General features: G+C 40.9%; 1 protein-coding gene across 8 annotated transcripts in view; it reads left to right on the top strand.

Annotated features, from left to right (window-relative positions):
* The window catches only part of NEDD4L (NEDD4 like E3 ubiquitin protein ligase), a 365,727-nt gene that overhangs the window by 255,373 nt on the left and 93,042 nt on the right, over window positions 1-17,312 (top strand). Inside the window, exon 1 of one of the 8 annotated variants that reach the window (XM_056544671.1) lies at window positions 12,819-13,052. The exons of 6 other annotated variants lie outside the window; for them this stretch is intronic. Coding sequence is in view for 1 of the 2 variants with exons in the window: in XM_056544653.1 (XP_056400628.1) it covers window positions 13,065-13,130 (66 nt within the window). In the remaining variant the exon portion in view is untranslated. Of the gene's footprint in view, window positions 1-12,818; window positions 13,131-17,312 lie in introns of those variants that run through there. One more of the 8 variants, XM_056544653.1, reaches the window with a different exon arrangement.

Here is a 17,312-nt window from a genome sequence, read left to right as displayed (position 1 = left end):
TTTCTATAATGCGGGGCTACAATGGTCGGGACCCGTGGCTTATAGCACGCGGCACTGATCGCGGTGCCGCGTGCTATTAACCCTTTAGATGTCAAAGTAAACTAATCCCGGTTAGCTCAGGGAGCGGTTCGGGATAGCCGCAGCGAAATTGTGATGTCCCGAACAGCTGTAGGACAGCAGGAGTGTCCCCTACCTGCCTCCTGGTGTCCGATCACCGAATGATTGCTCAGTGCCTGAGATCCAGGTATGAGTAGTCAAGCGGCAGAATCATTGATCACTGGTTTCCTATGAGAAACCATCAATCAATGTAAAAGATCAGTGTGTGCAGTGTTATAGGTCCCTATGGGACCTATAACACTGCAAAAAAAAAAAGTGGAAAAAAAAAACTGAATAAAGATCATTTAACCCCTTCCCTAATAAAAGTTTGAATCACCCCCCTTTTCCCCCTTAAAAAAGAAAAACAGTGTAAATAAAAATAAACATGTTTTATCGCAGCGTGCAGAAATGTCCAAACTATATAAAAAAATATCGTTAAATAAACCGCACAGTTAATTACGTATGCGCAAAAAAATTCCAACGTCCAAAATAGCGTCTTTTTGGTCACTTTTTATATCATGAAAAAATGAATAAAAAGCAATCAAAAAGTCAGATCAATACAATAAATGGTTCGGATAAAAACTTAAGATCACGGCGCAAAAAATGAGTCCTCATACCGGCCCGTACGCAGAAAAATAAAAAAGTTATAGGGGTCAGAAGATGACAATTTTAAACGTATACATTTTCGAAAAAAGTAAGACAAAATCAAACCTATATAAGTAGGGGATCATTTTAACCGTATGGACCTACAGAATAAAGATAAGGTGTCATTTTTACCGAAAAATGTACTGCGTAGAAACAAAAGCCCCCAAAATTTACAAAATGGCATTTTTTTCTTCAATTTTGTCGCACAATGATTTTTTTTTCGGTTCGCCGTATGATGTCACTGCAAAGTAGAATTGGTGGCGTAAAAAATAAGCCGCCATATGGACTTTTAGGTGCAAAATTTAAAGGGTTTTTATATTTAAAAGGTAAGGAGGAAAAAACAAAAGTGCAAAAATGGAAAAAACCTCAGTTTCCAAGGGGTTAATAAATAATTCTATCACTGTGGATTCTGAAGTGAGTATTTCCCTCCTCTGGTGATTTGTGACAAATAGCGGGGATCTACGTGTTACTTATCGTTCTCTATATGTGTGATATGAGTGATGGTGGGCTGTCACCCTGTGCGCCAAGCAATTACCATGGCAATTCTCCACCAGGTCCTCAGCCCTATCTTTAGAGGGGGGGGGGGGGGTTATTATTCCCAACGAGGTCACCGGAGGGTCACATAAACATTTAGCTGCTCTAAAAATTGGCTCTGCTCATTTGGCTAATTGTGGATGTGGTCGTGTTACACGGTATTCTAAAACCTGTTGGGGTTTACCAGTGATGTAGCTCACTGTACACTGTGGCCGGAGCCCAACAAGTATGAAATTATATTAAAGGAGCCTTCTAAATGGGTCTCCACTAGAATCAGAATTCTAGCACAATTTCTATTTTTAGCCAATATTATTCTTTTTTTTTTTAGTTATGAATCAGCAGCTTTGAGTATTAAATACATTGTTGCTCATGTACAGATATTGTTAATACAGAAATTGGTTCATATATTATCAGATAATTATCTTGTTCCCAATGTACAAGTATATGACTACTATAATACTGTCCCAATGTACAAGTATATAAATACTATAATACTGCCTCCTATATGCAAGAATATAACTACTATAATACTGCTCCTATATACAAGAATATAACTACTATAATACTGCTCCTATATATAAGAATATAACTACTATACTATAATACTGCCTCTTATATACGAGAATATAACTACTATAATACTGTCCCTATACACAAGAATATGACTACTATAATACTGCTCCTATATACAAGAATATAATTACTATAATACTGTTCCTATATACGAGAATATAACTACTATAATTCTGCCTCCTATGTACAAGAATATAACTACTATAATACTGCCTCCTATGTACAAGAATATAACTACTATAATACTGCCTCCTATGTACAAGAATATAACTACTATAATACTGCCTCCTATGTACAATATAACTACTATAATACTGCTCCTATATACAAGTAAATAACTACTATAATACTGTCCTTTATGTAGAAGAATATAACTACTATAATACTGCCTCCTATGTACAAGAATATAACTACTATAATACAGCCTCCTATATTCGAGAATATAACTACTATAATACTGCCTCCTATATACGAGAATATAACTACTATAATACTGCCGCCTATATACAAGAATATAACTACTATAATACTGCCTCCTATATACAAGAATATAACCATTATAAAACTGCCTCCTATGTACAAGAATATAACTGCTATAATACTGCTCCTATATACGAGAATATAACTACAATAATACTATCCCTATACACAAGAATATGACTACTATACTACTGCTCCTATATACAAGAATATAATTACTATAATACTGTTCCTATATACGAGAATATAACTACTATAATACTGCCTCCTATGTACAAGAATATAACTACTATAATACTGCCTCCTATGTACAAGAATATAACTACTATAATACTGCCTCCTATATACAAGAATATAACTACTATAATACTGCCCCCTATATACAAGAATATAACTACTATAATACTGCCTCCTATGTACAAGAATATAACTACTATAATACTTCCCCCTATGTACAAGAATATAACTACTATAATACTACTCCCTTTATACAAGAATATAACTACTATAATACTGCCTCCTATATACAAGAATATAACTACTATAATACTGCCTCCTATATACAAGAATATAACTACTATAATACTGCCTCCTATATACAAGAATATAACCACTATAAAACTGCCTCCTATGTACAAGAATATTACTACTATAATACTGCTCCTATATACAAGAATATAACTACTATAATACTGCCTCCTATATACAAGAATATAACTACTATAATACTGCCTCCTATATACAAGAATATAACTACTGTAATACTTCCCCCTATGTACAAGAATATAACTACTATAATACTACTCCCTATATACAAGAATATAACTACTATAATACTGCCTCATATATACAAGAATATAACTACTATAATACTGCCTCCTATATACAAGAATATAACTACTATAATACTGCCTCCTATATACAAGAATATAACTACTATAATACTGCCTCCTATATACAAGAATATAACCACTATAAAACTGCCTACTATGTACAAGAATATTACTACTATAATACTGCTCCTATATACAAGAATATAACTACTATAATACTGCCTCCTATACACAAGAATATAACTACTATAATACTGCCTCCTATATACAAGAATATAACTACTATAATACTGCCTCCTATATAAAAGAATATAACCACTATAAAACTGCCTCCTATGTACAAGAATATTACTACTATAATACTGCCCCTATATACAAGAATATAACTACTATAATACTGCTCCTATGTACAAGAATATAACTACTATAATACTGTTCACTATGAAGAAGAAAATCTGCAGCTATTGGTCTTCTGCATATTATGTACAGTTGTTGGCCACGCCCCCTTGCAATTCCTTTACACTTTTTGCGCTATTTTTTAGTAAAAAACCTATAAATACGCCACTACAGCGTATAGGGTAAACCCACCAAGAATAAAAATGTATATAATAAAATAAATAAGAAAATATTAATCTAATAAATCCATAAACATCAAGTTAATAAATATAGTTTTATTTTACAAAAAATACATATATCATACACAAGCGAAAAAAATTGATAATAATATATAGCTATATAACATACATAAAAATAATAATCAATAGCGCAATTTGATAATGTGTATAATTATTTAATAAAAATATATATATATATATGTAAATATTAAATGAGCTTAAAAAATGCAAAAGATGCAAAATGCAAAAAGAAGGTAGGTTCCACGTCCCTGCGATCACCTCCAACGCGTTTCACCGTGACCGGCTTTCTCAAGGAGTACTCCTTGAGAAATCCGGTCACGGTGAAACGCGTTGGAGGTGATCGCAGGGACGTGGAACCTACCTTCTTTTTACATGTGGGGTCAAGTATTTACATTCTGACACCTTCACTTTTAGCACCTTATTTTGTTTTGTTTTTCTTGCACTGCTTTTTTACATTTACCTTATACACATATATTTTTGTGTTGCACATTGCACTTTATGTATACTTATATTTTATAAGGTTAAATACACTTTTTTATGCTTTAAACAGAGTGTCACATTGCACGTATTTTATAGCAACAGGTGTTTCTATGATCCATTGGTGATCAATTGACCCCCGCATCTACTCTTTTCTTTTTTACATCTTTTTTACATCCTTTTCCCATCCCTTCCATCTTTTGCATTTTTTAAGCTCATTTAATATTTACATATATATATTTTTTATTAAATAATTATACACATTATCAAATTGCGCTATTGATTATTATTTTTATGTATGTTATATAGCTATATATTATTATCAATTTTTTTCCGCTTGTGTATGATATATGTATTTTTTGTAAAATAAAACTATATTTATTAACTTGATGTTTATTGATTTATTAGATTAATATTTTCTTATTTATTTTATTATATACATTTTTATTCTTGGTGGGTTTACCCTATACGCTGTAGTGGCGTATTTATAGTTTTTTTAGTGGTTGTTTTGGGTTTTCCCTAATTTTATTTAGACCACAGTATATAGGACTTCTTTTTAGGTTGTTGTTATTTTTCAGTACTAACAAGAGGCAATAAAAACGATGATTTATTTATTTTTTTTGCTCCAAAATTTGTGACTATATAAACCAGAGCAGGGGCAGGGAGGCTTGGAAGTGCTTAAGCATGGCATTTTGCCATCTCTTATCGCTTTAGTAATCAGATTTTTCTAAAATTAGATCTGGGTAAAGAAGCCCTTGACCAGTGGTCTCCAAACTGCGGACCTTCAGATGTTGCCTATGGCTGTCCGGGCATGCTGGGAGTTGAAGTTTTGCAGCATCTGGAGGTCCACAGTTTGGAGACCACTGCCATAGACTATGGTAGAATCCAGAATCTAGGGGATGAAGCTTCTTCTCAGGAGTGCTCCACTACCCTAGTCAGGTGCAGGTCTGAACAGCAGCCACTACACGGAATTATGGAGACTTGATGTTCGTACTCAGAAGTTTCCACTTCAATTTACATAGCTGGTGGAACATAGCCGTGTGAGAAATGACAGATGCCCGGCATAGTAGACTCCGCTGACCTTTCAGCAATGCAGGAGCAGCACTGCTGAGGGGCTGAAACCAAAACAATGAGGCAGCGCAACAGGAATGCTGGACGATCAGATTTCAATATAAGAGAAATGAAGGTGCCTGATTAAAGGGACCCACTGCGGATGGAACTGATCACCGCCAACCTGTATGGGCGCTAAATACCGCACCGTGATCGTATTACAAACCATGGAACACTACAAACCAGCAAAAACACACAGTCATGTAAAGTTATCTTAATATTTAGATTTGTATTCTTGTACATAGAAGACAGTATTCTAGTACAGTAAAATCTCCCTTAGTGGACACCTCCCAATAGCGGACAGTTTTTTTTAATTCCCAGGCAGAGTCCCATAAGACTTAATGTATTTGCACCCTCCAAATAGGGGACATTCCCAAAAGTGCACGTGGACAGACCCAATAGGGGACAAAACACACCCAATAGGGGACAAAACACACCCAATAGGGGACAAAACACTCCCAATGGGGTAAATTTGATACAAAACATTCCCAATAGGGGACAAAACACTTCCAATCGGGTCAATTTGGGACAAAACACTTCCAATAGGGGACAAAACACTCCAATTAGGGGACAAAACACCCCTAATGGGGTCAGTTTGGGACAAAACACTCCCATTAGGGGACAAAACACTCCCATTAGAGGAAAAACACTCCCATTAGGGGAAAAACACTCCCATTAGGGGATAAAACACTCTCAATGGGGTCAACAGGGGACAAAACACCCCCATTAGGGGACAAAACACTCCCAATAGGGGACAAAACACTCCCATTAGGGGAAAAACACTCCCATTAGGGGAAAAACACTCCCATTAGGGGACAAAACACTCCCAATGGGGTCAACAGGGGACAAAACACCCCCATTAGGGGACAAAACACTCCCATTAGGGGACAAAACACTCCCAATGGGGTCAACAGGGGACAAAACACTCCCATTAGGGGACAAAACACTCCCATTAGGGGACAAAACACGCCCAATAGGGGACAAAACACGCCCAATAGGGGACAAAACACGCCCTATAGGGGACAAAACACTCCCAATGGGGTCAATTTGGGACAAAACACTCTCAGTAGGGGACAATCAGGCTTATGTGCCAGCCCTACCTTGCACACAGGGCTATTGTAACGTGGTACACCAATACCCCAGTAAAGTGCCCAGGGTCTGCACCCCCTGCAGAAGCCCCAACACAGACAGAAGCAGAAGACTGATGTTTAGACAGTGGTCCCCTGCTTCTGGCCATACACATGAATAGACAGAACAACCAAACATTTATCTGTTTTCAGAGGAGAGGGGTAAACTGCAGCCAGACAGAATTGTGTTGTTGTTATATCTGGGATAATAATGTGACTAGATATAAAACATAAACTTTAATGATATCATTTATCAGAAATACAGCTTCTCGAATAAAATATAGCCTGTACGACCCGTGTATATACCAGTCTGGACTTATAGCTACAGTTACGGTATAATCTCGAGGCAGAATGTGCAGGGCTATAGGGCATGTAGTGGATATTTAGCAGTGCACATAAGTATCTATATAGCTACTAGTATGTACATTTGGGGATAAAGATGAAACCCCAACAGCCTTAAAAAGTACCTGTCATATCCCACAAAAAAAAAAAAAAAAAAAAAAAAAAAATGTTATATGTTACTCAGCGCTTAATTCTGATGATGTACATATCATTTAATGTAACTAGAACCTATTTTTCTCTCACAAATACCTTCTTTCTGTTGTTTGTTTGGTTTTTCATCCCGTGCTCTGCAGGGGGTGTGTCCCTCATGACTCCTCTTCCTCCCTGAGTCTGCTGTGCTGTGCTGGGTCTCTTCATCCAATCACTGCTGGCTGCTCTGTAACACCTTCTTCTCTGTTTTCATGCTGCCGTTTCACAGGACAGGAGTGAACACAGAGTAGTGCTAGCTCCGCCCTAACTTCCTAGACTTTGTCCCTGCCTGTGCTTCAGCTGGGACAAAGATGCTGCAGCTGTACAGGATTATATTCTGGATGGTATGGGGACCCCTGGTGGTCTCTTTTATAAGCCATGATTTATTTAAAAAGGAGATACAATTCATGTTTTGCCAAGATGTACACTGCCGTTTATTCTCTCTGTCAAAGCTATTTCATGGAGATGAAGAACTTGCAAACTTTATCCTCGCTGTGTGCACTGGAACAGTGACTTGAGTGGAGACCGAATTTGGCCTGGTGTAGGTATGCCTAGCAATAGTAGGAGCTAGATGATGATGTTATTCTGGCATATGCCAGGCCTGGACTGGCACTAACTGGTTTGGGTCAACCCCTTATCCTCTGAGAGGGAGGATGGACCAGGAACTTCAACAAGAACTATTGGTTGGGAGGATCATGTGACCAAGGCATCGTTAATCTAATATATAGTGAAGCAGTTTTTAACCCTTTACCTTTTTTTTTTTTTTTTACCTTAGTGTATGCAATGAAAAATTATGCAATGCACATAAATACATTTGCAATAAGGTTGCAGTACCTCATATACATTTATGCAATAGGTAAGAAACCTCTCCTAGTAGCTGACCCATTGGCACTGGGACGCCACAGCCTGTGTTCAGATGCCTTCAGTTTTGTAGAAGAAGGAGGCTTTGTTTGTCAAACCCTGAGTAATACTTTAGAGCCACCATTTGTTTTTTGTACTGTAAGGGTACATTCCCACACGGCGTATTTGCTGCGTATTTGCTGCTGCATATTTTATTTTCTCTGTTGAATTCAATGGGTAGGAAAATACGCAGCAGCAAATACGCAGCAAATACGCAGCAAAATACTCTGTGTGGGAATGTACACTAAATGAACCAAATATCTTAAAGGGGTTATACAGGAAAAAACTTATATATATATATATCTCAACTGGCTCCAGAAAGTTAAACAGATTTGTAAATTACTTCTATTAAAAAATCTTAATCCTTTCAGTACTTATGAGCTTCTGAAGTTGAGTTGTTCTTTTCTGTCTAAGTGCTCTCTGATGACACCTGTCTCGGGAAACGCCCAGTTTAGAAGCAAATCCCCATAGCAAACCTCTTCTAAACTGGGCGTTTCCCGATGCACGTGTCATCAGAGAGCACTTAGACAGAAAAGAACAGCCTTAACTTCAGAAGCTCATAAGTGCTTAAAGGATTAAGATTTTTTAATAGAAGTAATTTACAAATCTTTCTAACTTTCTGGAGCCAGTTGATATATATATATATAAAAAAGTTTTTTCCTGTAATACCCCTTTAATATATTGAGGTTTCGCTTTCCATGACCTGTGCCACAGAGTGGTTAACCCAGTGTTTGCTAACAAGAGTGCCCCCAGCCGTTGCAAAACTAAAACTCCCAGCATGCCCGGACAGCCTTTGGCTGTCCGGGCTTGCTGGGAGTTGTAGTTTTGCAACTGCTGAAGGCCCCCTGGTTGGGAAACACTAGGTTAATCTAAAGCTTTCCCATGGGTGGTGCATATCCTTTATTAGGTAAACGATCAGTCATCTAATTGATCCCTGTCCAAAATTAACCATTCGCACCAACGTCAGACTGTGCCTGGGCATACATTCTCATCTCTGCGACATCAGGTGAAGTAGTCAATATCACACCATTTCTTGTCCGAAATTACCCGCTTTACCCAAGCCTATCCATGTGGGGTCACGTAGATCAGTACCAAACCATCTTATCTGTCCCCAGGAGGTGTGTGGTATTGCAACTCCGTTCCATTAAAGTAAATTGCGCCAAGTTGTTACACCACACACAACCCGTGGACAGATTTGGTGCTGTTTTTAGCCTGATCGTGTATGATAAGTTTTGATGACAAGGTTGTTTATTGGTATGTTTTTGTCTGTCTTTTTAGCCCTGGCCAACCTTCAACGAGGTATTATTGGTTATTTGTGCTCGGGGCTACACATTCGTGCTCGTGGTTACAAACATTACATACATACCTGAATGGAAAACATTAACCTTAACAAAAGCGCTCAGATCTGTGCCCATAACCGCGTCCGAGGGCACGCCTTTAGTGGGCATGCCCTGCAGTGAATGAATGTAATAAAATAAATGTGGTAAGCTTGTGGGGGTATAGGGTATATGGGTTGTAGCTGTGCAGTGATGAAAGGGTGCTGGTTTAACCCTTAACTGTCGTGACGCCAGGGTGAGGGGTTCTCTATATGCTTGTCCTATCGCCACACATCCCAAGAGCGATAGGGAGGAATAATAAATGATTGTCCACAACCGGAGGTTTCAGAAAACTGTCGGAAATTTTACTGTAGGTTTTATGCAAAATTAAACAGGAACTGCCTTTGTACAAGCAGAGTCTATTAGGATCCTGACAGTTGGTTGGGACCTTGTGAGTTTTAAGCTCAGGAGATTTATATGCGCTGTTCCGCTGGATTTAGGGGATTGAGTTTAGGTCCAGCAGTCACGCAGACTTTAGCGGGGAGTTGTATTGTAACTCACGATTTGGTAAGTCGCAGTATTATCAGGCTTCGGCCTGGTCTTGTCTTTGAAAGTTGCACGGATCTCTCCTCTTTGCTAGTCCGGAACCCAAGAGAGTGAGGATAGGCTGGCAGCTCCCTTATATGGGCAGGGGCTGGCCTTGAGCTCATTGGTCCATACCATCTGTCAGTCACTTTACACAAGGAATTATGGTCTAAACATGTGACCTAGGAAGGTCCTTTAACATACCCTGAGAGAATTAACATTAGTCACATGACTTAAGGTCCTGCAACACTATATACACAATTAAATATACAATCAAATATACATACAAACATCACAAAATTAAAGAAGGAAGAGGTGACTAGGGGGTGTCCCACCAGGAGGACCCTACTGGAACGAAGTAACTCTGACTTTGGGGACCACCATACAAGGTACGGTATACCATATGGTACCGGGACACCACATACATAAATATATAGGGAGGGTTGGAAGGGATCCTCAAAAATGTGACGTACACCCCGCCAGTACGTGCAGGGCGTCTTATATCCATGCCCCCAACACTAGAGATGAGCGAACTTACAGTAAATTTGATTCGTCACGAACTTCTCGGCTCGGCAGTTGACTTTTCCTGCATAAATTAGTTCAGCTTTCAGGTGCTCCCGTGGGCTGGAAAAGGTGGATACAGTCCTAGGAAACTCTTTCCTAGGAATGTATCCACCTTTTCCAGCCCACCGGAGCACCTGAAGGCTGAACTAATTTATGCAGGAAAAGTCATCAACTGCCGAGCCGAGAAGTTTGTGACGAATCGAATTTACTGTAAGTTCGCTCATCTCTACCCAACACCTTTATGCCCCGCCTAGTAGTACTGGGCCGGAAATCGTTTCGCCCCTCGCACAAATAGTTCCGCCCCTTAGCCTGATAGGCTAAACACATATCGGCCTTCATTATTTTTGCACAAATCTGATTAATAGTACTGGATGAAAAAGGGAAAAGAACACTTATAGGGTGAGATTTATCAAGACCTGTGCAAGCTGACCAGTTGCCCATAGCAACCAATAAGATTGCTCCTTTCATTTTTAAAAAGGCCTCTAAAAAAATAAAAGAAACAAACTGATTGGTTGCTATGGACAAATGTCAGCTTTTTCTCTGCACATTCTTATAATGCCTGATGTGGGTCCCCTCTAAATCGACATTGAGGGCCCCCTCCAGCCTGCCGGCAACATCTGGAAGTGGTCTGGGATACATAAACAGCTGAGAGGGCTGTTTTACACATTTTGCGTAAACAGCGTAGCACCATGAGCAATGTTGTTTACGTCACTATGGGAGCTACGCCCCCTCCCATAGACTTGCATTGAGGGGGCATGACCGTGACGTCACGAGTCTCCGCCGCGCATCGCTAGTCATCCGCATTGGAGTGAAGTTCGCTCCATGCATCGGATGTCTGGGGTGCTGCGGCTGAGATCCTGGGGGACCCCAGCGGCAGAACCCCGGCGATCAGACATCTTATCCCCTATCCTATGGAATGTCCGTCCACCTGTGCTTTCTTGAATGGACATTCCGCAAATAGTGGAATAGAACATTCCCGGTGCTGTGACCTCTTGAAAGTGTGTGCCGTCCCCGTAGACGGAAATGCATTTCCTAGCGAATTCCGCCGAAAGAATTGGCTGGATCAGGATTTCAGTGGCAGATGTTTCCACCGCAAAAATTCTGCCATGTGCACTGTGCAGCAAAATCCAATAGAAAACAATAGGACTCTGCTTCAACGGAATTTCCTAGCAGAATTTTTCCACTGGATTCCTCTTGAAAGTTCTGTCGTGTGAACATGGTCTAACAGATATAACTTAGTGTCCTCTTCCTACAGGTTTGCACCTGTGTGTAAGTTTTTGTGCTGGGCAAAGGTAGCAACTGCACCTGGTCCTAGGTGCCTGGAAGGGCCCTTAACACTATACACGACATACAGTGACCCCCCCCCCCCGACCTACGATGGCCCCGACATATGATCATTTCAACATACGATGGCCTCTCATGTTGAAGGCAGAATCAACACACGATGCTTTTATATGTCGGGGCCATCGCATAAACGGCTATCCGGCAGCGCAGACTGCTTCAGCTGCCACCGGATAGCCGTTTACGGTGCCCCGTGTGGACAGCTGACGATCACTTACCTGTCCTCGGGGCTCCGGCGTGTCCTCTTCGGGATCCAGTGCATCGTCGGCGCTCTCCATCATCATAATCATGTCGCTACGCACGCCGTCCCGTCATCCAATAGGAGCGGCGTGCGTAGTGACATGATGGCGGCGACAGAGAGCGAGGATGCCGGGGAAGCAGAGGCCTTGCCGGACCGTCCGGGACCCGGCGACAGCGATAGAAGGCGACATCCAGGGCAGCGGTGACTGTCCGGAGCAGCGGGGACACGTGAGTATAACCTCCAATACCAGTGGTCTTCAACCTGCGGACCTCCAGATGTTGCAAAACTACAACTCCCAGCATGCCCGGACAGCCAACGGCTGTCCGGGCATGCTGGGTGTTGTAGTTTTGCAACATCTGGAGGTCCGCAGGTTGTAGACCACTGTCCTATACTATACATTGCACGGATCCCTCAACATACGATGGTTTCAACAAACAATGGTCCATTTGGAACGGATCACCATCGTATGTTGAGGGACCACTGTATATCCTATTTGCCATATTTTTAATTGAAGAGATTTAGGATACACCTCTACCCGGGCACCTTGTCTATACTTACTTACAAATGATGATTGGCAAATTGATACGTGTTGAATTAATCCCGACCTATTAATGTAATTACTGAGCTTGCAGCGGCTCGTGCTTCTATAATAATAAAAAAAAAGAAATGGCATGCTTAATGAATGGGAGCTGTAAGAGAAAAGGCACAATGACTGATATGTAGGTGGTTCCTATTTTTTGTATAAGATCTGGTTGTCATGGCAGTGCTCAGCAATGAGTTCCCGACAAGCCGCAACTATTTTGGGATACTTGTTCCTTCGTCGGCGTAACTTTAACATCGCGCGTGCTTGGTCCGTGAAAGGCCTGGGTGTCTGCACACGGAGAGAGACGAGCACGGAACAGGCGTTCTCACAGCGTACACGTTGTCCTGACGGCCGCACACATCCATTATCTTCTTTGTTATCGGGATTGGGAGGGATTCACGATGCAGCCCTCTCGCGTCTCTGTGTGGATGGGGTAAGCGAGGGTTAAAAGCACAGGAGTCCCTTGCACGTTGTAGACAAGGTAAATGAAATCATGTACAGGGCGAGACCTGACTCATTCAGCATTCATCTTGGGGATTGTCAAGGTCGCGGCGCTCAGGTGAGTGTTGTGCTAATATTTAACGCTGCTCTTTGCATGCTCTCTCTAGGCTTCTTGGCTCCCGCCACTTCATCAGCCCTTGCGTTGCTTTTTTATAATAGCCAAACTGATGTTTCGGAAAAACAAACCCCAGTATATTAATATACAAGTAAGGTGGGCTACTAGGGGTGTCTATAGTAAGTACAGGTATCCATAAATCCATATATATATATATAGTAGGATACAGCATTCCCGCCTATGGATCAGTTTTGTAGGGATGTTATGAATGTCAAGTGTTGTGTCATCAGGTTTTATATATAATGTGTGCATTTACAATACTGCATGGTAGAGATGAGCGAACTTACAGTAAATTTGATTCGTCACGAACTTCTCGGCTCGGCAGTTGATGACTTTTCCTGCGTAAATTAGTTCAGCCTTCAGGTGCTCTGGTGGGCTGGAAAAGGTGGATACAGTCCTAGGAAAGAGTCTCCTAGGACTGTATCCACCTTTTCCAGCCCACCGGAGCACCGGAAAGCTAAACTAATTTATGCAGGAAAAGTCATCAACTGCCGAGCGGAGAAGTTCATGACGAATCGAGTTTACTGTAAGCTCTACTGCATGGTTTAGTATATTATATTGCATTATGTTTTTTAGATTAAAGGGGTTATCCAGGAAAAAACTTTTTTTTTCATATATATCAACTGGCTCCAGAAAGTTAAACAGATTTGTAAATGACTTCTATTAAAAAAATCTTAATCCTTTCAGTACTTATGAGCTTCTGAAGTTAAGCTTGTTCTTTTCTGTCTAAGTCCTCTCTGATGACACGTGTCTCGGGAAACGCCCAGATTAGAAGAGGTTTGCTATGGGGATTTGCTTCTAAACTGGGCGGTTCCCGAGACACGTGTTATCAGAGAGCACTTAGACAGAAAAGAACAACCTTTACTTCAGAAGCTCGTAAGTACTGAAAGGATTAAGATTTTTTTAATAGAAGTCATTTACAAATCTGTATAACTTTCTGGAGCCAGTTGATATATAAAAAAAAGTTTTTTCCTGGATAACCCCTTTAACAGTTCTTTGATGGATATCTTGATTGATTTGTGTCATGCATGGTGACAGGTGCCCATTCCCAGTCTATAGGCCGCAGATGCCCCATAAGGAGAGCCAGCTCTAGTGCCCACAACATCAATTCAGGATGAGATCTTGCATAATGTTTTTCAGTCTTAGGTGTCCCATAATGCCATCTCCCATAATGTGTCAGCCACATAATGTGTTTCAACCATGTGTGCCCCATAACATAAGCGAGCTTCAGATGCCCTATAGCAGCATTCAGTATAAGATGCCCCATAATGTATCATCCACAGGTGCTCTATAACGCATGTTAACCATTGGTGTCTCATAACGTGAGCAGCTCCGGTGGTCCATAACAAAGTTTTAGTGTACAATGCCCCATAATGTGTGTCAACCACAGGTGCCCCATAACGCTCCAGTGGTCCATAACAAAGTTTTAGTGTACAATGCCCCATAATGTGTGTCCATAACGCTCCAGTGATCCATAGCAACGTTTTAGTATAGGATGTCCCCACAATGCCATGTACCCATAACAGTTCGTCAGCAACATGTGACCCACAATACACTACCATTGCTCCACAATACTGCATCCCCATAATAAAATGCCAACCCTGGGTGCCCACCTTATCGCAATAGTGTCCTTAATAGTGTGTGAGCAGAATGTGCCCCATAAGTTGCATTGAACAAAGATTGTAGAACAGATCAGGGAATAGGAGGTGTCTTTTATTTAGTGGATGTTGGGTATTGTAGTTCAGACAAATGCCAGGCTAGTCTGGCAATGCTGTTAGAGATCCAGGCATCATGGTGTTTATAGAGCTTGGGATTTTACAGCGCACGATGACATTCATTTGAGATCTAACAATAAGAAATGTAAACATCTGGTTTTATGTGTCCTCCAGTGCCAAGAAGAGGAGTTGCGCTTGCTTTTGTTGTGCTTCGTCCTCTACTATTACACATCACAGAACAAAGAAAGTAAACATAATGATCCTGCCATGTTAACTGCTGCAGGAACAGACACGCCGCGTTCTTTCTCTGCCTAGGCCGCGATACGGATCAGTTGCATTGTGTTGATGTCAGTGGTGGGGATCGGTTCTTAAGGCGTTTGCCTTGTGTGCACTTGTCTCTGTGAAGCTGTTATGTTTAGAAGTCACTCTGAATGTGATTTTTTACAATGTCAATGACCGGCAGATTATGCCCAAGATGTACACTGGGATTTAGAATTGTGCAAACTCAGGCTGCAGGGACAGTGATAGTCACATAAGGTTTCTTTAACCAGATGGGTAAGTCCACAGTTTGTGGTAAAGGTTCCAACCAATGTGGCTGCCGTTTAGAGATGATGTGTTTCCCGAAATGTGTTAAGGGTCTAAATCGTTAGGGTCTGTCATTAGGCTGTGTAGAAGTAGTGGTAGTAGTAAAAGTATTCGTAGCAGTGCAGTATGGAAACATAATGGACGAGGCAGCAGATGTGCGGCTGTGTAGTAGTAGTAGTAGTACAGTATGGAACATAATGGATTATGCAGGAGATGTGCGGCTGTGTAGTAGTAGTAGTAGTACAGTATGGAACATAATGGATTAAGCAGGAGATGTGCGGCTGTGTAGTAGTAGTAGTAGTACAGTATGGAACATAATGGATTAAGCAGGAGATATGCGGCTGTATAGTAGTAGTAGTACAGTATGCAACATATGGGATTAAGCAGGAGATGTGCGGCTGTGTAGTAGTACAGTATGGAACATAATGGATAAGGCAGGACATGTGTGGCTGTGTAGAGCTAGCAGTAGTAGTTGTAGTACAGTATGGAACATAATGGATGAAGCAGGAGATGTTTGGCTGTGTAGTAGTACAGTATGGAACATAATGGATAAGGCAGGACATGTGTGGCTGTGTAGAGCTAGCAGTAGTAGTTGTAGTACAGTATGGAACATAATGGATGAAGCAGGAGATGTTTGGCTGTGTAGTAGTACAGTATGGAACATAATGGATAAGGCAGGACATGTGTGGCTGTGTAGAGCCAGCAGTAGTAGTTGTAGTACAGTATGGAACATAATGGATGAAGCAGGAGATGTTTGGCTGTGTAGTAGTACAGTATGGAACATAATGGATAAGGCAGGACATGTGTGGCTGTGTAGAGCCAGCAGTAGTAGTTGTAGTACAGTTTGGAATGTGATGGACAAGACACAAGATGTGTGGCTCTGGAGGGCTAGTAGTAGTTCACACCAAGAGAAACCTAACATAGCCACAGATTCACAACTTGTACTATGATCCAATTTCTTTTCACCGTCGACGCAGCACCAAGCCCACAGGGGGAACGTTTCATAGGCCAGGAAGCCTCACTAATGCCCAACCAAGCCTCGGGCTCTGGGCCACACCACCCCACAGACATAGCACAAGAGCAACAATGGCCGACGCAGAGCACCACAACAGCGCAAAGTTGAATCTGTGTTTATACCATGACAAAATGTCCAAGGGGGTGAATACTAAGGCACGCTATATACAGTCTAGATAGTTTCCTATAGTTCACTTACAATATTTGTATTGCAGTTTTATATTATTATTACTATTTCATTCCATCTTTTTTTTTTCTGGCACATTGGGCCAGTCAACTATTTCATTAAAATTCAGACGTAATTGAACTGTTTTGCACAATCCAGACGATATTAGCAGATGGCACGTCACCCACACATGCCTCTAAATCTCATTCTTTTGCAGAAGGCCATGGATTTATCTTCTGCCATTTTCCTCGAAACAACTTATTCTTTTTATGACGAGGGGGCACAAGAGATGAATATTTTTTTTTACTGGCTCCGACAGACCCGAGTTCTGTCTCATACAAACCGAGACATTATTAATATTTGAAATGTCACAATTCCCCCATAATAAGCGTGGGCTTTATTTCCAGGGTTGCAATAGCATTAGTTGACAGACATAGGATGATTTCACAATCTCATAGAATGAGATCTGGGCGTTGTGTGCTGGTGGGAGTCATTTTGAAGATAACTAGCAATGTGTGCAGGTCAATGCATTTGTGAAGTCCCTTAAAGGGGTACTCCAGTGGAAAACTTTTTTTTTTAAATCAACTGGTGCCAGAAAGGTAAACATATTTGTAAATTACCTCTATTAAAAAATCTTAATCCTTC

This window comes from Hyla sarda, chromosome 1 (genome assembly GCF_029499605.1).
Source record: "Hyla sarda isolate aHylSar1 chromosome 1, aHylSar1.hap1, whole genome shotgun sequence".
Taxonomy (NCBI): domain Eukaryota; kingdom Metazoa; phylum Chordata; class Amphibia; order Anura; family Hylidae; genus Hyla; species Hyla sarda.
The sequence above is the reverse complement of the archived record's forward strand: the minus strand, read 5'-3'. Positions and strand labels throughout refer to the sequence as shown.